Raw genomic sequence first — 23,318 nt, forward strand, 5'->3', positions numbered from 1 at the left:
TTAATATCTCTGGTGGAGTTGGTTGCAGAAAATAACATTTAGATGTGAGTCAGAATTTAAACAGTTGCAGGAACACGGACTGTTACAACTGATCCTTTGCTAAGCCCCGCCCCTTTGTGATGGTCCAACAAGCTGTCAGAGTAAGCATGAAGCCCACACTGTAACTAACTGCACTCCCTGAAGAAATATTATCATATCACAGTGATTCCAGAGAGAAGCAGACAGAGGGGTCTACAGTCTGTGTTTGAAGGATATATCCAGGATGTCAAACTGACTCAGCAGCAACAACAGGTTAAAAAGACAAAGATAGTTAGAAGCTAAAGCCGAACTATAGGCTACAGATCACAGTGTAAAAGTGAACCACCACATCACTGCTGATCGCCACACAAGACAATGCATATAAAAGGAAACTTTGCTGATATTGAACCAGCTGTGTGGCATCACAGTGGGTGCAGATGAACAGTGTTTGGCTTCGCCCCCGTGCTGCTGCCAGCATCCGGACCTCCGCCGCCGGACGGGCAGGGATCTCCAGGGGAAGTCAAACAGCTGGTTGAATATTAGCAAAGTTTCCCTGCTTCCCTTCACTGGTTCCTGTACAGCAGGGTCGGTCTTTGTTTCACTGTTATAATCATTAAAAAACAAAAGCAGCATGTGTATACATTCAGTAGGCTATATCTTCAGTAGCTAGCTAGCTAACCCTACACTTTTCAGGGTTTGATTTTGGTTTTGGAACAGGGAAGAAACGTGTATCTTTTTCCAACCTCTCCAGGTAACGAGTATCATTAATACAGGACGTGCCCCTGGCACAACATTTAGCTCCAAATCCACAAAACCAGCCTGAAAATGAAGGAAATCTGAAACGACTGCATTAGAGTCAATGGAGCACAGCTGTGGTGTTGTCTTACTCTTGTCGGACCCTCCTCTGTTGTGTTTTATGTGTAAGTGTGTGATCACCTTTGAGATGTCCTGACCGTCAATGCGGATGCTGCCACTCTGAGGGTCGTAGAATCTGAACAATAGACGCAGGATGGAGCTTTTCCCTGATCCAGATGGACCAACCTGTGCACACATCATTGAAAAGCCAAGTCTCAGTTCTGCTACTTTTACTTAAACAATAGATCTGAGTACTTCTTCCACCACTGTCCAGATACCAGAGGTATTGCAAGTGAGAAAATATGTCATTTTGAATTTGGTCATAGTGATCCATGAAATAAGACTTTATGGACAATCAGAACGTAGTTGTATTAAACAGAGGAAAACTTACCAAAGCGACTGTCTGTCCCCCCTCCACTGTAAAGGACACATCCCGAAGAATCTCAGTGCTGCATACACAAACACACAAATAAAACAGAAACGGTCAGGATCAAAACTGACAAAATGAAACAAAACCAAGAAAGTGTGAAAAATAAAAGTTACAGTAGATGGATTCATTGAGTCCATTGTGAATTATTCTCATTTAATTCACCAACACTGGATCTTCTGTTGTTGATTGATGTTGTAAATGTAACACACTGTACATGTTAATGAGCCCAGGAGGCCAGTCAAATTAATGAGAGTGTTAATTAATAAGAGTCGTCCTGCAGACAGCAGGTGATGATAACCACCTGTGCTTCGTCTTCACTGACAGATTGAGTTTATCTTTCAAAATAAAAGCCCCAGAGTAACAGTTTCAAATTATATAATTGTGACTGAACATATATCCCAAATAATTTCACATACACCATAAACCATTTTTCTTAATTTAACAATTTAATATTTTTTAATTTTTGTTTTTAACATGTCCTCCAACCTAAAGGACTGAAAATGTCTTTTGACACTTCCTTTTGTCACCTCTAGTCAGAGTTGGTTCGGTTTAAGCAACACAATTGTTTGCATTAGGTTAGGGAAACCTGGTGATCGTGGTTAAAACAAACCAACACTGACTGTTGGTAAGACACGGTATGCACACAGAGGTCACCAGTGTCACAGTCTGATGGTTGATATATGTCCTACCATCCACACTGATCTCCTCCCTCTAAGGTTTTGACTAAATAACCAACGCTGTCATCTCTCTGTTTTCAGTTACAACTGAATGTAATCAGGTCAAATTACATGAAAGTGGATTCAAATTGTGAACAGATTTGTTGTTGGCTACACACCCAGGCACGTAGCTGAAACAGACTCTGTCAAACTCCACCTGACCTGCTGTGAGCTGCAAGTCCTGTGCATCCTCAGCATCCTGAATCTGTGAGGAGGAGGAGGAGGAGGAGGAGGAGGAGGAGGAGAGGAGAGGAGAGGAGAGATTCGTTTTTAACTTGTGTCCCAGAATATACAGTAGAGCAACATATCCTCATATAACAGTTTGTATTATATCTCACAAATAAACATCCCTACTCGTTAGATTGGGTCTAGAAAAAGAATCATGGTTGTGAACTTGACATGATGACGTGATGACGTGACGTTACATATGTACCTTTTGGTATCCGACGGGACATGAACCCTGGTGTCCTTGGTTTAAGTCCTATTTTTGTTTGACCCAACCCCCACACCACCCTTTTCCCCACAAGGACTTTATTGCCCTTTATACTTCATTTATATAACCTGAGTTACTCCTTCGCTCCTGTCATATGAGGGAGGACTGCCTAAAGTACATAGGTCACATGATCAAAGCCTCCTAGCTCACATTTATGTGGATTGTATCGCATTTATGTTGGCATTGTAAGTTTCTGCAAATCATGGATACATGACAGCTATACATACGAGACGCCAGGCTGCAGACCACTGTTCCAGATCAGCACACAACAAAATGAGTGTTTTTTAACGAACTGTTGCCGTGTTTCCAGTGGCTTTTTAGCCACCATACATATGTGTTTTTTTTTAGCGACTTGTTGCTTTGCAATTTGCTGTTTACACCTGTATAGTGCCACAAAAGGGATTGTTTTTTTTACCAAAATATCACTACATTTCCTTCCAGGATAATGCCACTGCTTCTCACCTTTAAGGCCCTTCATAATCAAGCCCCCTCATATCTATCTGAACTCCTTGATATCTACACACCTTCCCGTCCTTCTTCTTCAATTCTGCACTCAAACTCACATCACCATCTGCCCACTTGACCACCATGGGGTCTAGAGCCTTCAGCCGTTCTGCCTCCTGCCTCTGGAACTCTCTCCCCCATGACATTCGCAATATTGACTCGTTCCAGTGGGTCAGTTTAAAACCATGGTACATAAATACTCTGTCTTTGAATGTAATTGTTTTTAAATTATGTTGTTACTGCCTTTTTATTGTTTTGTTTAACTGCATATTATTTGTCTTTTGTACTCACGTCATCATTGAAAATGAGGGCAAGCCCTCAGTGATTCTTCGAGAATAAATAAAGGTTGAATGAATGAATTTCCACCTTCAAATCCCGTCTGAAAACATGCCTTTTCAAGCTGGAATATTCAGTCTGATTTAATGGTGACATACAAGTTGACCTGCACTGATGATGATTTTACGAAAAAATTACGATTTTGTCTGGTCATTTTATTCACTTATTTTGTATATTATGGAATTGTTTGATTTTATAATCTATGGATACATTGCTGCTTGTTTATTTTTTTTAACTGTGTCTTGTAAGGTGTCCTTGAGGTTGTCTCTAGGTAGTTTCAGCCAAAACATGATCTTTTCCTGACCATAACCAAATGCTTTTTGTTCCTAAACCTAACCACGTGTTAACTGCAGCATTGTTTAAAGGTAAAGAAATGCAAAGTTTCAACATGTCCAATAACTTACAAACGTAACGCATCCTTTGTTTTCAGAAACAAACAGTGCCAACATTTATTCTGGCAGTTGGTGATATAGAAATTATGGTGCAATACTGTTTGTAGGTGTAAGAATAGCCTGAGTGGAGATGCCAGAAAATTTACAATTCACTCTCAACTCAAGATGCATCGACTGGCTTGTTCTGGTGCTTTCAACCGTATCACATTGTCTTCATCAGCAGATGGTGTTTTGCTATTTCCGAGGAAGATATAGAACCGTAAGGGGGACCGATATGAATACAATACCAGAAGAAGAAGAGGAGTGTGAAGGAATGAGAGGGAGGGAAAAGATAGAGAGAGAAAGGATGGAGAAAAGAAAAGGAGACAAGAAGGGTCCCAAGAGAAAGGATTCTCCCATCATGCTCCACTTTTACTCCTTTCTCACTTCCCCTCTTCTTTCACACCATCCCTCCTTTTCTCCCTTTTTTGAATCATCATACTTTAATTTGTGCACAAAATATTTCCAGCAAAGTTTGATTGGAATTTGATGAATTATAACTTTCAGCTTTTTGCGACCCCTCTCTCCCTCCTGACCTGCTCCTCACCCTCCTCCTCCTCCTCCTCTTCCTCCTCCCTGACTCCCTGACTCTCCTCGCCCGCAGCTTCCCAAGCCAAAGAAAAGGGCTGCTGTGTTTTTAAGGTGCTCTAATGCTTTTGTCTACATTCATGTGGCTGTTTACCATATCAAGGGCCTGTGAATGTAGGAGCCTTTAGTGAAGCAGCCGGAGGACGCCTTTTCCCACCAAACACACACACACACACACACACACACACACACACACAAAACACACACATGTACACACTCAGACATACACGCAGACTGTGTGTTTCAGTATGCTCACAAACACACACAAAGTCACACACAAACACTTGTTCATCTCCTAATCTGCTGACCTCCGACTGTGTGAGTTTCTCCGTTTCTGAGCACAGCTGATGCACAGCGATCAGAAATGAACACTTAATAAGATTTTAGTTTTATAATCCACTTATCTGTAACTATCACATTTAGTTTATACTGGTATTATACACACTCCTCTCTATATATATATTTAATGTCTGATTATGCTAGTTATTCTTTCTTCTTAGTTTGGTGCTTTGAACAACGTCCACCTCAACACTCTCAACAAAATCAGCAGCAGCAAAACCACTGCACTGGATCAGGAACCACTGAGTAGTATCTACAGCAGACAGACTAAAATGAAAGGACGACAAACAGCCTCAGATACACAACCGATACACTCACCCTCAGGCCGCAGATACAGGTCACTCCCACTCAAGACCAAGTGGACCATGTCAAGCTTTGTGCCTCCTTCTGTCAGACTCATTAATACTTCAGATAGCTTGGGTGCTTGACCTTATTTATCACTTATTTATGGACGTTTTTCAGCAGTTTTACGGCAGACATCTTAAACTGTTTCAAGCTGCACTCTGAACTGTACGTTGTCAAATTACCTTTGTCGTTTGTTCGGTTATGTGTTGTGTAAGCACTGACGTTTTCACACAAATTAAGTTCCTAACGGATGAATAACGTTAATTTGATTTTGATTTGATCAAAGTAAAGCACTCACTTCTGGGCTGTGTTTGAACAGATTTAACTCAAAATGAATTATATAAACTCGAAACATTTTGCAGATGATTATTCTGCTTTGTGACTCACCTCTTTCTGCTCCGTTAGCAGTGCCAGCATGTTCTCCATGTCAACAAATGCACTCTGAATCAGTCTGCAGAGACACAGTGCACAACCAATATTATTAGAGGCAGCAGTAGTGGCGGTCACAGTCGCACTAGGAGGAGAAGTAGTGTAACTGGCTTTAGACGCAGCAAAATGAAAGTGGTATTAGCAGTTTTTTCATCTCATCTCTCATCTAATTCTCACTTATTCAGTCATTTGTATTTAAAATACAGCACCGTCTTTGTAGAAAAGCTCTCTACTCAAGCCTCCCATCATAGTTTTGAAAATAATGTTATGTGTTCACAAGACTGACAGACTCTGATGAACATAGATCTTTGTTTTTCTTGCAGGGGTCAGTGGCCTCCTGTGCTGCACAGTAATCTCACCTGTAGTAGGTACCAAACCAGTTGAGAGGAGTGTACAGCTGGATGATGTAGGTGCCAAACAGAACATAGTCTCCAACCTGATGGAGAAGTTAACACACAGAGTAGTTGAACATTACTGATCCTAAAATGATCAAGGATCAGACATGTCAATCAGCCTCCCACTGGGAAGAGTTTCACCAGCCCAGTTGGCAGAATAAACGCTGGCCTTGTACGTTTCTGCAAACCACAGATATGTTACATTTGTGCTAATTTATGTGTCAGATACATTGGAACTTTATGTTTCAGCAACACTGTGGTTTAAGTGTGACCAGGTTAAGGGACAAATATCACTTGGTTATGGTTAGGAATAGGTCATTATTCGGCATGGAATACCTGCTTTGGGTGGCAGGAAACACAGCGATGTCTCGTGAAAAATGACCACTTTTTGTGGCTTTATCCTGGCAGGAAATGGAGCCATGTCACAGAAAAAACAACTGCCTTTTGTGACACTATCCTCAGTGGAAACTAGGGCTGCCCCCTGATAGTCGATCAAATGTTAGTCGACTAGAAAGGTCATAAGTCGGCAAGATTTCATTGGTTGTTGGTCGCAGAAAAAACAAACAAACATGAAACTTTATTCAGAGCTGCACCTTGTCAAAACAAATCAAAACCTACATGACTGGACCATGTGTGAATTTAATTTGAAAGGACAGACACAGGAAGTGTCCACGCTCAGCAGTCAGACAGGAGTCAGGTTAATCTCCAGGGCTGGTACCTGGGGTTATTCCACAGGCTAGTTAATAACATGTCGGGCAGGAAATCCAAAGAGTGGGATCATTTTGAGAAGGTGAAGGACGAACCCAAGGTGATATGTAAACTCATCTTCATTGGTCGACTACAAACATGACGTATCATCTGAAACATGGAAGTAGCTACATGCCCATTAGCCCACAGCGTCATTAACAGGCGGCTCGCTCAGTGTGTGACGTGCACTTGGAGATAAAATATAGGCCTATATTAATGAAGGTTCATTAGTACGGTTTTGTATTTCTCTGTAATGTAGCACAGTGTTAACAATGTTACTGATACTATTCTTTCTCACACCTTCAACTCAAACCACCAAAATATATCATTTAATCATTACATTAATATCATAAACATGCAGGAGACTAGTCGACTAATGGCCCTAAATGATGACTATTGGTTGACTAGGAAAACTCTTGGTCGGGGGCAGCCCTGGTGGAAAAGCAGCTATCTCTTATTACAAGACAACTTTTTTTCGTGGCACTATACCCGGTGGTAACACAGTGACGGGTCACAAAGGGATAGTACCTCACTTGATGAATGTAATGTATGCATGGTTTGCAGAAACATACAATGCTATCATTTTCGACTGGGCTGAGTTTCTCACATACTTTGGTCACTTGAAGGCGGCCAAACAGGCTTAGGACACAAATCTGACATATCATCATCTCATAAAGTTGTTCTGGAGAAAGTCTCACTGAGGTTACTGAGTTGCTCATGTTGTGTCTGACTGATTCAGGTCATGTCTGAGTCACTGAGGTCAAGTCCAGATTGTTGAGGTTATGGTTATGTAAGGCATCACAGTCATGTCAGGGTCACAGACGTCATGTCTAAGTCATTGTGGTCACAGTGTCTGAGTCACTGAGGTCATATCTGAGTGAAGTTCACTACACAGAGTTTAACATCTTCCTCTGTTAGTTCACCGATCTATGACATCATCCTGGTTAACCTTTATTTTGTCAGGTATTCTCATCATGATTAAGGTCTCTTTTGCAAAGGAGACGTGAGCAAAGCAGAGAAAAAGAAAAACAGACATAACAAAAGTGCATACAGCGTCAGAGACGATCATCAGTCAGAGTCAAAGTTAAGAGTTAAAAACCAGCCAGTGGGATGAGACATGGAGGTTTTAAAACTCTCTGTAATTCATTTCATACTGATATTTTTAACCACCAAAATAAATGGGCTGACATCTAAGTTCAGATTCACACTGTGCATGTCAAAGTCTGGAGATGATCATCTGAAACTTGTACGTAGACTTCTGATTTTCATGTTGGCTTCTATTGTTTTCTTTTAGTCTTCACTGATACCTGAAATTGTCCCTCGGAGACCAGGTAGGCACAGAGTAGAGATCCAGCCAGCAGTCCTGATCCGATGATGATGTTCTGGGTTTGATTCAGCAGAGCCAGCGAGGCCGAGCTCTTCCACTCACAGTGCTACATAATCAGCACACAAATGAAATTGAAATCAACATATAGCCTATAGACAAAATGCTTAAAAATTGATTTGTATGATTTTAATCGAGTACTTTCTATCTACTTGTAACAAGCAGGTATGAGCTGTCTGGTGGACCTTAGCTGGTCTGTGGTACCAGATTATGTCACCTTTCAAGCTTACTTGATATTTCAGAATGGCTCCCTCAAAGCAGCGGACTTCATACTCCTCAGCGCAGTAATATTTTACCTGTGAAAACAAATCTGATTCAGAGAGAGCAGACTGAAACATCCTGAAAAATCTTCTTTTTATCTTGAAATGACCTCCAGCTTTAAAACCTAAAAACATTCTAGACGATCTTCAAACTCTCTGAACATCACACAACGACCTGAACATCTCAGTCGGTCAAACGCACACCACAGCTGGGAGTTTTCACGCACAACGTGATTTTGCCAAGCAGGACATGCTCCTGGATCAACATCCCACATTGTGTTCCTGGACCAACTCTGCAGTCAACCAATCACAGCCCTCTGACATCATCAGTGTGCTGCTCCTCTGCTTCTTCTTTCAAAATTACTTTGAGCTTCTTCAAAGCTGAGCTAGTTTTCCCAAAATGAAGTTAGTACAATTGAACACAATCCTCAGTAACACTGAACAAAAACCTCATGAGCTTCTGCAGGGGGGAACTGCCCATTGGTTCGACAGCCCATTGGTTCGACATCCCATTGTTCTGACCATATTAAACCCATTGTTCCTAAGTCCGTTCCGAAATCATCATGACGCCCTGTGGTTAAGGTCTGGTTAGGTTTAGGCACAAAACCCACTTGGTTAGGGTCAGGAAAAGATCATGGTGTGGGTTAAAATGAAAAAGAAAGTGACAAACACATAAGCTGTGAGCCTGCTCCGCCTCAAGCCAGTCGCGGCGCACCATACGCCCGCTGCGAGCCGTTCAGCACCACGGACAGTCGGACTAATGGGATGTCGAACCAATGGGCTGTTGAACCAATGACATGGACCCCTGCAGGGTTAGCGAGTTAGCTTGCTAACTAGGTAGGCTACGCTAACGAGTAAACTTGCCATTAGACTAGAATATTAGCGAGTTAGCATGGCCTTGACATTTTGCACAGAACCTACAGTGAGCCATATGTGCCAGTCTGGTCTACACCTTTAATAAACAGAGGAAGTAAACAGGGAACATGTGTAGAGGTATCTACCGTCTCAAAGTTGAGCAGTGAGTCTACGGCTCTGGACTTGGCGTTGTTGTCTTGGTTGTTCATCTCTCTCCTGTATTTGGTCCTCCACTCTGTGATCAGGATGGTGCAGGCTGCAGACAACAGGACCGTTTTTAGAATTGACATGTATTTATTTTCTCAAAGTGTGATACCGTGTGTGTGTGTTATGACTGCAGAGTAGCTAGTGCCATCAGTGTGAGTGAACACACTTACAGTACACACACACACACACACACACACACACACACACACACACACACTCACACTCACTCACTGAGATAGAGGACCATGCAGGTGAAAACGATGAGTCCAAACCAGACACTGAAGTAGGAGACAAAGTAGATGATGGCGATGATGATGTCACAGATGGTGGGGAGGATACTGAACAGGATGTAGCTACAGACAGAACACAACCAAAAGGTTATTACTCACACACTTCATGTGTGTGTTGGGTTCAGTGGTTCAATACACTCATTGAACCCAAGACGAGAACTTGTTTGGGTAATTGAACCCAGGTCATGTGAGGTGAGGCTCCTCTTATCTGCCTCCTCCTGTCCTACCTCAGCAGGTTGTTGATGGAGGAGGTGCCTCTGTCGACGCTCCTCAGCACGTCTCCAGTGCGTCTCTCCAGGTGCCAGCGCAGAGACAAGCCGTGCAGGTGGGAAAACAAACACACCTGAAGTGTGGAGGGAGGGAGACAGAGAGACACTTAGGACCCAATTCAAACAATATACAGCCTATGATCGAAAATGCATTGTGTAAGTGCATTGTGGGCATGTCTAACTTTGCTTTTGCAAGTTAAATGTTGCATAATCGGGGCACTAAGTAAGGCGCAAGGGACAAAAGCATTGTATTTAGTCCCACAGCAGCACACAGCACAGCTCAACAGTCAGTGGTAGTTCTAGACCAATGCAGTCACCATTTCCATGGCCCACAATGTGTAAGTAGTAGTAGTCTGTGTTCCTATGGACATGAAGGTCTTAAAATGAGGTGTGGTCAGCATTGTGGAGTACTGCTATCTTAAAGCAGCAGAACGCGATTGCACCATTGACCATCTAAAATCTGGCCTGATGTCAAACTACGCAGAGGTTCATAAGGGAAGAACAGGTCTGAAATAATGCACCTACATAGGCAGGTTCACAACACACGTACACTCTGCTTGTTACACACACAGGGACGCGTGGATGGGTTGTGGGTGGGCAAAATAATACATCATTAATGAGGAAAATATTGATTTAATTCTGTAAAAGGTGAACATAGCAGAGAGCAGAGCAGAGCTGCTGTCCCACTCTCCATTAGACGCTGTGCGTATTTACATACAAGGAGCAGTGTAACTTCATCAATCAAGTCAGAGGCTAAAAGTTTAGCTCTGGTTCCTCGGTCAAGTTTATAAAAACAGTTTTTAGTTGTCCAACTTAAACGCCCCACGATATTTGCTGCAGTGACATCACTGCTCTGACTGCGTTACTCTCAACCAAAAACCTCTTGCTTCTCCAGTTCGCTGAATCTGCCATGTAAATAGCAGTGCGTCAGGTGCAGACACACCTGGCTTTTAAATGGAATGGGAGATGAGTCTGATTGGTTGAACTCATGTTACACCACAAACACACCCATGATTAGTTTATCCCCCTTGCACCTTACTTTGTGCCTAGATTATGTGCCATTTAACCAGAAAAACTGGAGTTAGACACACCCTAAATGCACTTTTGCTACATGCTTTAGACGAGTGGTTCCAAAGTGGTGGGTTGTGGTCCAAAAGTGGGTCACAGGACCGTTCTGAATGGACCCCAAGTGACTAACAAACATGTCAAAAAAAACCCAAAAAAAACAAAACAACATTTTATTTTAGAGTGTTGTGAATACTTGACATGAGATGACAAACTGGCCCAACTACATGGCCAAAGGCAAGTATGATGCTGAATATATATAACTGTGTCGACTTTGTACAAATGATTAAGGATAAATCTGGACCCCATGGCTGCACCTGTTGGGAACCACTGCTTTAGACCATGAGCTACAGATTGTTTAATCAGGGCTCCCAGTTTGGTCCAGTGTATTTTGAAGGGAAAACAAAGGCGAACGGTAAAATGATCACCCAAACTATCTGATGTAAACATCCATTACAGGTGAGCCACTTATATCTCTCCAAATACACAATAACTAGTCAGCTAAACAACTGTTGGCTTACAGTCTGTATGATCATATAAGTAAATATGTCATAACGTATATAAGACTTTGTTAAAGTGATGTTTCCATCTGATTTTGGCAGGTATAAGGTTATTATTACAGATAGAAATAATGGGAGCTCCAAGTTGTGATAAAGCAGATACATCCTGTAATCATACTGCAGGGTGAACACGAGCAAACAAAACAGTGGGAAATACAACTGAGACAGTCACACATCAAAGAAGAAGGATCAGGAAACAAACAGACATAGAAGTAAAGAAGAGGAAGTCTGAGTGGTACCTGAACGCCTCTGCTGGTGAACTGCTGAACTTTGATCCACATGAACTGACGCAGGTTGCTGATAAAACCTGAAGTGCCTACGAATAACAACAGAGACAGAAAGATAAGAGAGGGAAGACGCCAGAGAACTTCATGCTCACATGAAACTTACATTCTGTGGCATGAACATCTTTTATTTTGTATACACACACACTTGTTCCTCTATATTATGAACACACACACACACACACACACACACACACACACACTTGTTCCTCTATATTATGAACACACACACCTGCCCCTCCGCCCTGTAGGAACTTGAGCAGTGTGTAGATGCAGACAGTGGCAATCAGTGTAGTCCAGCCGCCTCCTGCAGAGAGCTCGTTCACTGCGCACACACAACACACACAACACTTTTTGTTAGTGTCCTGACCATCAGAAGCTTTAGTTTTCACATGACAGCAACAATAAACCAGCAGATTCAGGTACTTCACGTTAAAACAGCACATTAAAGATGAACTCTGCCGCATTTCTTATAATCAAGGCCTCTGATTTTCACAGTTAAACCCAACCACACACACACACACACACACACACACACACACACGTGGTGGAAAGTAACTAAGTATATATAAAAACAGTTTTGAGGTGCTCTTATTTTACTTGAATATCTCCATTTTTTGCTGCTTCATGCTTCTACTCCACTACAATACTGCTTCTTTGCTTCCTTGCAACTTCAGATTAATAATGAAAAAAAATATATATATAATATATTCTGTTGCAGCCTTAACTTAGTTCATATTGATTTTACATAATATTTAGTTTTATTTCTCTTTTTAATTTTTTTATTTTGTCTATTTAATTTTTCTATTTAATCAATTTTACATATATATATATATATATATATATTTTTTATTTTTGTATTTTTATTTACGCTTTGATAAATGTGCCTTGCAGGGGCCTTATACACACATTAGGTACATTGCATCTATCCTGTGCAGGAAATCTGTTGTATAAATGTACCTTATTTATTCATTTATTTATTCATCATCATTATTATTATTTATGTACCTTTATTTTCTTTTATGTGCATGAATAATGTTTTCTTACTATATAATGATGAAAACTGTGTGTGTGTGTCTGTTCCATGTTTTTCTCCTCACTGACTTGGTCAATCCATGTGAAATTTGGCACAGTGGTAGAGGGTCATGGGAGGATGCCAATGAAGCAATATTACATCAATTGGCCAAAGGGGGGCGCTATAGCAACCGATTATAATTGCAAACTTTGAATGGGCATATCTCATGCCCCGTATGTCGTAGAGACATGAAACTTTGCACAGAGATGCCTCTCCTCATGAGGAACACATTTGCCTCAAGAACCCATAACTTCCACTTATATAGATTTTCAGCCATTTTGAATTTTTTGAAAAACACTTGAAATCGATCTCTCCCTAGGAAGTTTGAGCGATCTGCATGAAACTGGGTGAACATAATCTAGGGACCAATATCTAAAGTTCCCTCTTGGCAAAAGTTGGAAAACTTACTGAAACTGAGCTTCTGTAAGGCAATGAATATTGCGGAGGGCGTGGCTCATCACATAAAGGTGTATAACATCTCAAGGGTTTCACCCATCACCACGCAACTTTGTAGGCATATGACCACACATAATCTGAGGGGACCCCTCCATTATTGACCCCATCAAACAAAATGGGGGCGCTAGAGAGCTAATTTCTTATCTAGGCCTAACTGCCATATGGATTTTTATTAAACTTGGTAGATATGTAGAACAGGACGCCTCAAGGTGACTGGAGAAATTTAACTCTAATTGGCAACTGGGTGGCGCTATAACAACAGAAAAATGCTTAAAAATGGCTAAAATGCGACCGATCGCTGTGGCTCCCCCTGTGGACCAATGTTTTGGGTTTTTTCTTCTAATTTTTGGTATGACTAAGTCATGGTATGGTATGCTGTACATAATCACAGAAACTGTCAGTGTGTCGTGGTCGATCTATGTGAAACTGCACATAGGCATTGAGGACTGGCATAGGTAGAAGGTGACAAAGCTACCAATGGGTATGGACTAGTCTTTGATATACTTTTACAATCTTGCCATCTGTTATTATATGTACAAGTAACTGTATGTGTCATGTTCCAGGTTGCTGTAGACTCAGATTTTTCACAAGGACACAATAAAAAGCATAACTGAAAAAAAGAAAAATACATATAATCAATAGATAAGTTATGATGATATTATTATAGATTGTGATAAGCCTTTATTGATGCCAGGGGGGATTAATAATGTGACCAGCAGTAGTAGCAGTGGTTAAAATTTGCTACACCCTTACCATGATGAACACATGAACGCATCCATAATTATATTTCAAAAATAGAAGATTATTCTGAAAAGAGCCGTTCTGCATATCCAGTACTTTTGATTTTGGTGCTTAAAGTATATTTTAATGCAACTACTTTTACACGTTTATTTAAAGGACTAGTGTGTAGGATTAAGGGGAAATATTGACAGAAATGGATTGATATTTAAGAAGTAATTGATTCAGCATTATTGAGTTACTGGTAAATTATTATTTCATTGTCAGTTATAGTGCTTTGTACATTGTTTCATTTGTATTTTCAGGTGCGGTGTGTAATTGGAGACAGTGTGTGTTCCCTTGGTTACGTGCTAATTGGCTCCTACCTGTCCTTGTTTTGTGGGGACAGGTATGAATGATACAAGAGGGAGTGAGTGCCTTGTGCTTAAAAGTGAAGAGAAGATGCTGTACCCCTAAGTTGGGATGTGTTAGTACTGTTCTGCCGTGTTGGTAAACATCAAACAAAGAGGAAGAAACATATGTTGTAGCCCGCTGATTACCCACAGCCTGGAAGAACCGGGGAACACCTACAATCAAAAAGGGTTACACTAGTTATGACAAAACTTCACATAAATGTCCAACAGGATAAAATGATGAAGTGATGAAATTTTATATCTAAAAGGTCAACATCACTGTGACATCATAATGGTCTGCAAAAACACTTTTCTGGCCATTATGTTCTGTGCTGTCGGGGGGAAGATGAGTGTAAAGCGTCCCTGTTTTCACAGACATGGATGTGAACTGCAAGAGAAGTGGGAATTGTACTTTTTTTTTTTAAGTGTACTGATAGTACACAGAGTACTTCTACACTCTGCTGCTACTTTTACTCAAGTAAAATATCTGAGTTCATCTCCCACCACTGACACACACACAGTCATGAGCACATTCACACACTCCCCTTTCTGCCACACAGACACAATCTCATTCACATTCATTACCATTTTGTACAAGTGCTGGGAATCAGGATGAAATGAGAAAACCGACAGAGATGAGGGGAGCGGCAGGAGGAGGAGGAGGAGGAGGAGACAGACTGAAGATGCAGACAGAGAGACATGGTGAGAAAAGAAGGGAGAAAATCAGATAAAAAGATGAAGAGAAATGAATAAAGCAATGTGTGTATTATGCGTTCTTTGACTTTCCAGTGTGTGTTTTCAGTGGGGGGTATTTTCAGCTCTCTGGCATCAGGTCCTGGAGTCGGAGGGTGGGAGGCAGGGTCGGACCCAGAGACAAAACGTCCGTTGTACCGGTGTGTTAACTCCGCGAAAAAGGCCGCTAATGCCGGCTAAGCATGACTGGCAGGAGGGGTGACCTCCCAGAAAACCCTCCACACACACACACACACACACACACACACACACCAACCAAATCCCCCCCTCACCACCACTTCCTCCACACCTTCCTCATCACACAAAGCAGCGCTCGGCTTCATTCTCGCAGCACTGGCTTATACTTTCATGTTGCTCCAAAAGCCAAATGGCCAGTTTTCTAAAGGGGAAAGTAGCTGAAGACAAACTGAATGCTGACTTCCTCTGAAGTGGAGACTTCTGGGTCGTTGCCTTGTGGTGGATGCAGTCCTGTGTACAAAACAGGGTACAAAAGACTTTGGCAAATGATGACACCCCCTGAAAAATGGAGATGGAGTCCTCCTTCAGCCCAATAAGATCTCATTCCAGGAGCTAAACTGTTTTACAAGAACTGACGACACCAGGACAAATATTGTTTTAGTTTACAGTGATGTTTCTTTCTGTTTTTTTTATGGATCTATTCAGCTGTTGGGTTTTGAACATTTAATTAACCTGGGATGAATAGTTATTGGTCAGTATTTTACAATTGTTATCCAGTTAGTTTTGATGTCTTGTACTTAAAGTTTAGTTGATTCAAAACACACATTAAACACACATTAAACATGGCTTAATACAGACAGTTTCAAACACAAGTACACAAATCAGCTTCACTAAAACTCGCAGCATTCACAGACAAACACTTGTCCTTATGTGGACACATTTTCCCCACAAATACAACATGCTAATGTTTTAACACAAGCCTATGGCATTTAACATTGTATAAATTAGCCTAGCAGCTAGTGGACTTTTCCTCTACTCATATGAAACCAGGGCAGCAGCAACATTTAACAAAGGTAAAGTTACAAAATTCAGCTCCATTACAACTCACAAGGTTCACTGACAAAACAACTGTCTTATACTAAACATGTTTTCCACACAAATACAACATGCTAACGTTATTAGCACAAGCCTATGGCATTTTACATTGTATAAATTAGCCTAGCGAACAGCACAGATTTCCTCTGCTCATATGAAGCCAGGATAAATCACACACAAGACTTAAAATGCTGTTTTTGTGGAGGCTTTATTGTCTTCACAGTTTATTGTTTCTTATCTGTGAAATTAAAGTAAATAAAAGCTTTGTTTCCACTGAGGGAAATGGTTTCAGCTTACAGAAACAGACAGCAGGTCTGCGTCACTGTGACGTGTAGCTACATTTCTAAGGTGGTGCACGTCAGGCTACACTGTAGGTTACGACAGTTTCTCAGATCTTTCTCAAATCAGCACCACAGGCAGACTGATACCGTCATCAAGCTGCGGTCAAGCTGTGCGTCAATACCAATGAGGAGTCATAACAATCATGGCGAGCACTGTAGACAAGATAGACACAGCTATCAAGGCTGTCCCAGATCAACATGTCTTCTTATATTCCCCCAGCATTGTAGGTTGTTTTTTACTTGCTCCCAGTGGTGACCCGAGCACATTTGATGCCCTAGGCGAGCCCAATGGTGATTTTTTAAATTTTTTTATTGTAAATCATTTAGTAATTCATTTTACCTTTTATATCTTTTTTCTCTTTATGCTTATTGTAAATCTGTATTCTTTATTATGCTTTAGATTTTATTGCTCTGTAAAGCACTTTGATGAGCCCTGGTGTATGAAATGTGCTATACAAATAAAGCTGCCTTGCCTTCTGTACATGTGACAATAAACTTGAAATAGAAGCCTAAATATTCTTTTCATGCCTATCAGGAGCCAAGTATGGTTTGCTGAATATGATAAATATGTGCAAAACTTCATTGATTGAGCATAACTCTCCAATTAATACTCAATTTCAAATTAAAAGTCTATCAAAATATTCTAAATCAATGTTAAATCAAGTGGCAGCAAACTGTCATTGAAATAAATGAAAACACAACCAACTCTGCCTGTACAACAGACAAACTTCCTGTAAGCTCTGGTCCCACTTTGGCTGTTTTCACAGTATGACAACATCCTAACTCAGAGGGTACAAACACATTGGGAGGAAAAAGAGGGTACAATCAGTCAAGGACATGAGTGACCAAGGTGGACCACACTACAAAAACCTTGAGCACACTGGCACCTACAGTTTAGACTGTGAAATGCAGCTGTTTCATTTTTAAGTTCTGCTCCTGGAGTAGATGTGTATTAAAGTGTTTCAGTTTTTGTTTCGCTACATACCACACGTTTTAAACTGCACATTTAGAGAACTAAGAAGTATCATGATCTCTTATTCCTTTGTCTCTGTTTTTTAGGTGCTTACCAATGTTCTTGGAGTAAACGGGCACCAGCACATTCACCAGCCGCTCTGCTACCAGCAGGCCCAAACACAGCAGCACCAGTCCCTGCAGCGCTGCAGCACCTTTAGGCCACACGTACGGCAGCAACAGCCTCACCTTCCTCCCAAAGCCTTGCCACACAGACGGCAAGGAAGAAGAGGGAGAGGAGGAGGGCTGGATCTGGGTGGAGAGAGGGGAAGTCAGAATATGGGCTTTTGTTATTTTCTATTATGGACTATATACCATATATTTTATGAATGCCTTGTGTTATGAATGCTTTTGTTAGTGTAAACCCATTCTGGGTTTGGAGTCACCTTTAACAACAGAAGAAGTGAGTTCAGACTGAACCAAAAGTAATTTTTTTAAAATAATTTTTCATTTTTAACATTAGCTGTAACTGTATAGCAACCAATAAATCCTAGCCAAAATAGGCTTATACTTCCCCTCTGTGGCCAGAGAGCAGAAAACAGCCACTGCAGTGGAAGTGCTCCATATTTTTTTTTTTTTTTTTTTTTTAAAAAGTGATTTGTCCATTCCCCGAGGAATGAAGCTTCTTCTGATCTGACCCATCGATAAATGAAATCGCTCTGACTGGCAGTCCTGCTCAGCCCACAAGAAGAGAAACTAAAGTTGATTTTGATTTTGATTTTTTAGACGTTTATTTAGTTCAAGCAAAGAGATACATTTTACCACTTAAATCCCACAGTAAGGTTTTTTAAGAAAACAAATCCATCATACATGACATAGGGCAATATGTATACACACTCAAATTCATGTATGCACACTCATGTTTGCAAAATAGAACAATAATAATTGTGAATATTACAGACCCACACCTTTAGAGGTGTTAAAAGTAGGCTATTTCTAACAGCTTTTTGGATATATTACAATTTCCTATTTTCCACAGATCTTTGCATTCCCAATTTTATCTCTTAACAGATAGTCCCTTGTCAATGTTAGACTTAGATTTGTTGTGGATTCTGTTGACAGTAAAAAAATTTAAACACCATCACATTTCTACTCCTCCATATGGCTTCTTTAACACAATTAATCACCGCCCACCATCTATCCCACTTTTTTCTATCACTGCTTTGCAACACACCATACAAAACATCAGATTCAGTGGGCACTCTGTATAGCTCTGTTAGCCACACCCTAAAGGAGGCCCAAACTTCGTGAGTGAAGCTACATGACCAGAACACATGCGACACATTTTCCTCCCCCCCCCCACAGCCAACTCTTGGACACAAAGAGCTCGCAGAGCACCCTCTTCTCTTTAAAAATTCCCTAGTTGGCAGGCACTTGTGTACTATTTGCCATGCTATATCTTTATATTCATTTAAAAGAAACTGTGCATTAACATTTTTCCACACTTTAGGACATTCATCTTCAATTAATTTATCAACAGGCACTACTTTTGATTTCTCGGGTTTTAAGCATTCCTCTATATCTACTCTGTTCACTTGTCCCAATGAAAGTTTTACACAGTTCCCCGATTTAACAAAGGATATTACTTTCTCATAGAGTGGAGGTCTATTTTCTGCATGCGGGGTATCCAGGGGAAACCTAATTCCTGCTTTTTTTAGTACCTGGTGTCCAACCCAGAATTTAGCAAAATTACCCCAAAGACTTGTCTTACTTTCATTTAGTACAACATTCAGTATGGGAGTTAAAAACAGTGCTTCCAATTTTGCAGCCAGATCAGGCACCTCCTTCCCCCCTTTACTTAATGGTCTATACACAATTTCTCTTTTAATTCGCTCCTGTTGTGCACCCCAAAAGAACTGAAAAACGCATCTTCTTAGGGATGTGATAAAAGACCTGGGGGCAGGTAAAGACGAGAAGAGAATCTAAAGTGAGGAAAGCAAACAAATGACCAATGTCCAGGCCACACTGCCTGTGTGAGCAGTGTGTGATGACTAACTTGCTGAACTGCTGTAAGTCGCACGCTTGTGGTGTTCACCGTTGTTGCTGCGGTGCTGCTGTAACTACTGTATTTTAACACTTAAAAGCTGATACACCGCTCATTTATGGAGCTGAGCAAGCTGCATTGTCTACAACACAAGCATGCAAATATCTTGTAACAAAAAGCCTTGTGTTAACAAATGAAGAGTCAGAGGGCTTTTATTTTGAAATGGAAACAGGAAAGGTTGAAAAAACAGATTTTTTTTCACATCTAAGAGATATAGACATTGAAACTGTGGTGAAAGGTGGTGTAACATCAATATGATTATCAAAAGATCATTTTCACAAACACGTTTTCACAAAATTTCACAATATTGCTGTTTCTTGTATCTTATGTACTTTTTTCTGCATGCCTAGTTTTTAAATAGTTTTTAAATATTGAAATCTTTAATTTGACTCTTTCCCCTTGACTGCTGTAACACTGGAATTTCTCAATTGTGGGCTCAATAAAGGTGTGTCTATCTTACCAAACACGACAAACGGGAAAAAATAGGTGAGACTTCTTTTCGCTAGATGTGCCACAGCCCAGCTACACCTGAAAAGAGCTGCTCACGTGATCAGTGTTGCTGCTCAAACCTGATAACATGGGCACCAAAAACAACAACAACAAAAAAAAACACAAGCGGTGTTGCAACACACACACTCTGCTCACACAGGCAGTGTGGCCTGAGCATAAACTCAAGAGGGAGTGAGATCTAAACAAACTTGTTAGATAAGATTAGTTTTTTAGCCATTGAGCTCTCTAGCAGATATAGTTTATAACTGTGTTATGTTTTTGCTAGTGCACGGTAATTATCATTTGTTTCTTCAACATCAGGTTGTTTTGTTAATGAGCTAACTGGCTAACCAGTGTCTTGAATCCCTTTCCTAATGAGGAAAACAGACTACAGCCGTGTCCTGGCATGGAGAGTTTTTTCCTCTCACACAGGCGCAGATCATACATGCTTGTTGGCCATTGGCTGTGGTCTTTGGGGTGTTTTCAAGTGCAACCTTTTGGCCGAGACACAGACAACGTGAGGCCATGAGGGGCAAGAGCCCGCTCCACGCTCTACAGTAAACTTGGACTATATGCAAAGGTGAGATTTGTGTTTTATAAAAAGGTTTTTAATGACACGTTTCCATCTTACAAGAGAGAGAAGTCGAGGATGATGACTTACTGGTTTGTTTGGCAAATGCACATCTGACTAACTTCTGAAATGTAGAATAAACATACAGCAGAATTAGCAGAACTCACCTCAACATTTACAACTCCTCTTTTTCCTCCACTCTTCATAGTGACCTCTGCCATCTGATTCGCCTCCTGTTTACTGCGGGGTACAACTCACCCCCCCACACACACACACACGTCCAGTCACAGGATTACCGACAAATATTTCATTAACTGGAGCTGTGTTAGTGCCTCAGAGTTTAGACCTGCTGTGGTGGATTTTAAAAGCAGTCACAGTGGTGGCACACACACACACACACACACACACACAGTAGTGTTTTGAGCCTTTCAATTTAAAGTACCTGTGGTCAGCATTTGTTTTGAGCTGTGAGCAGGGCAGTGTGTGTGTGTGTGTGTGTGTGACAGAGAGAGGGTCCAACAGGGTGTGATAGTGTTTTTTTTTTTTTAAGTACAATAAACACAAGGTGGTGAGAAAACTGTTGTAAAAAATAAAATCTAAAGCTCAAATATAAAATAGATATCTAAGACACTTTCCTTTATTTTAGGCAGGTTAAAATTAAACGTTTTACATTTTAATAAATGTAATTACATTTTAATAAAAATATTTACAGGTAAAATGTATTGACTAACAAGCTTCAATAAACTGATTTCACTGTATTCATTTTTTTTTAAATATATTTAACTGGGTTTCTATAACACTCATGTTTTTCCTCTGTTCTTCTTTCGCTACTTCTGCCCCTGCTGAAACAAAGAAACACTTTTTGCTGGAAAATACATAAAATATAATTAGCACATGAAATCTAACTTTGTAACCCAATTTGTATTTTGGCTCAACAGCATTTCATCTAAAGCCCTACAGCTGTAGAGTTAACAAATTTAACGAAATCTGACCCTCAGTTGCAAAAAATGATATAATATATCACTTCACGTACCTGTTAGTTTCCTCATGTCTCGTTTATGCCCATTGCCCAGCAGGACACATAAAAGACAGCACGCTCACTTTTGAGGGTTTGTTTTAACTGTTGTCTCACCCCCTGAAAACAACTTTAAACTAGAGGTTTAAAGCTGGGGTAGGCAGTTTTATTTCAGTGACACTGGGCAAACATATTATACTTATTGTAATTCAAGTTGTCTGAGAGAAAACTGCACCTCCTCTTGGCTCTGTTTTCTGGTTTTATAAAATCTAGACATGACAGGAGACTCTGACCAGTCACAGGCCACTTCAGAAAGAAGGCATTCCTATTGGCTGTTCTTCAAATGCAGATGCACCTGTATGTTTCTTTAATGAAAGCCTGATCCAATGACAGAGAATCCTGTCGAGAAAGTTGCTATTCCAGCATTGGCAACAACTGCCCACACTGCAAAGCAACACAAAACAGGAAGATGGACTTATCAAAAGTAGACTCTAGAAGAGAGTCTGACAATAAATCAAACACATCAGAAAATGTTGCAAATAGTTCAGCCTTCTGCTAACTGGAGCCTAAGGCTCACAGCTGTGGCTTCAAGTTCACATTTATGCAGCTTGTCAGCTAGAGCCTCGAATTATAGCGTGTTCTCCACCTCACTCCCTGCGTCTATACACCAGCGGGAAGGAGAGCCAACAGCAGCTCCAGAGACGAACCTCCAGTCAGTGCAAACCCTAGCCCTGGGGGATGAAACAGCCCCGGAGCAGCCAACTTTCTGTTGCTGCTGTTACACGGGGTAGACCCAGTGCTGTTGCTGGCCACCAGCCCGCTGTGACACCTGGTACTGAGGGATTTGCAAAGGAGTGAATACAACTCGACTCCCCAGCTGCTGCCTGCTCTTCACCTGGTGCAGCAGTCCACAGCGGTGGGGAGCAAGGCAGAGGGACTGTGGGGTGACTAGCAGCTAATTCTTGTCTCATTTGTGATCTGACAAAGAAAGAAAGAGCGAGCAGGGCAAGGAGGGGCTGAGCGAATGTGCTGTGGACATCTCTACAATGACATAAGATTAAATAAATTAACGTATGGGAAACACTGTTATAAAAGTGACGTAACTCAGCAGGGAATAGCTCGGTGCGCAAGGTGTGTGCGTAGTGGGGGGTGTGTCTTGAGAGTGTGTGTGTGTCTGAGAGAGGGAGAGCGTAAGTGAAGCTGGCGACCTGACAGAGAGAAACAGGAGTTAAGTTAGCAGTAGCTGATGTTTACAGAAGCTCAGTGCAGTGTACTTTAAGTGTGGTGTATTTGCAATAAATGCTACAACTCCTCAACCTCCAAGACGTCTTCCCCGTGCCTTGTTTGCCACCGGTTGAACCAAAAGTGTAGGGAGTTAACCCTGAAGACGAGCGGACACTTCGGCCCTGGAGCAGCCTACTAAGTCTCCCCTGTGCCTCCCAACCACGGTTCGGACGCTGAGACAGGAAAGGTTAACAACTGGGCGTTTGCGTATGCCTGTGGTCGTCTGGTGAGAAGAGCTTTTAAGATTTTTGCCAACCCCAGCTTTAACTGCAGCTTATAATGTTCAGGACTTGTGA

General features: G+C 41.2%; 1 protein-coding gene across 1 annotated transcript in view; it reads right to left on the reverse strand.

Moving 5' to 3' along the window:
* abcb6b (ATP-binding cassette, sub-family B (MDR/TAP), member 6b) overlaps window positions 1-20,929 on the reverse strand; it is a 50,532-nt gene extending 29,603 nt beyond the window's left edge. The window contains exons 1-14 of the mRNA XM_049593899.1: window positions 20,891-20,929; window positions 17,676-17,871; window positions 12,033-12,125; window positions 11,756-11,832; window positions 9,850-9,965; window positions 9,564-9,685; window positions 9,272-9,381; window positions 8,241-8,306; window positions 7,934-8,059; window positions 5,844-5,920; window positions 5,443-5,506; window positions 2,139-2,224; window positions 1,265-1,322; window positions 955-1,059 (exon numbers count right to left, since the gene is read on the reverse strand). Coding sequence (XP_049449856.1) covers window positions 955-1,059; window positions 1,265-1,322; window positions 2,139-2,224; window positions 5,443-5,506; window positions 5,844-5,920; window positions 7,934-8,059; window positions 8,241-8,306; window positions 9,272-9,381; window positions 9,564-9,685; window positions 9,850-9,965; window positions 11,756-11,832; window positions 12,033-12,125; window positions 17,676-17,871; window positions 20,891-20,929 — 1,335 coding nt within the window. The remainder of the gene's footprint in view (window positions 1-954; window positions 1,060-1,264; window positions 1,323-2,138; window positions 2,225-5,442; window positions 5,507-5,843; window positions 5,921-7,933; window positions 8,060-8,240; window positions 8,307-9,271; window positions 9,382-9,563; window positions 9,686-9,849; window positions 9,966-11,755; window positions 11,833-12,032; window positions 12,126-17,675; window positions 17,872-20,890) is intronic.
* Window positions 20,930-23,318: the final 2,389 nt, after the last annotated feature.

Source organism: Epinephelus fuscoguttatus, linkage group LG13 (genome assembly GCF_011397635.1).
Source record: "Epinephelus fuscoguttatus linkage group LG13, E.fuscoguttatus.final_Chr_v1".
Lineage (NCBI taxonomy): Eukaryota > Metazoa > Chordata > Actinopteri > Perciformes > Serranidae > Epinephelus > Epinephelus fuscoguttatus.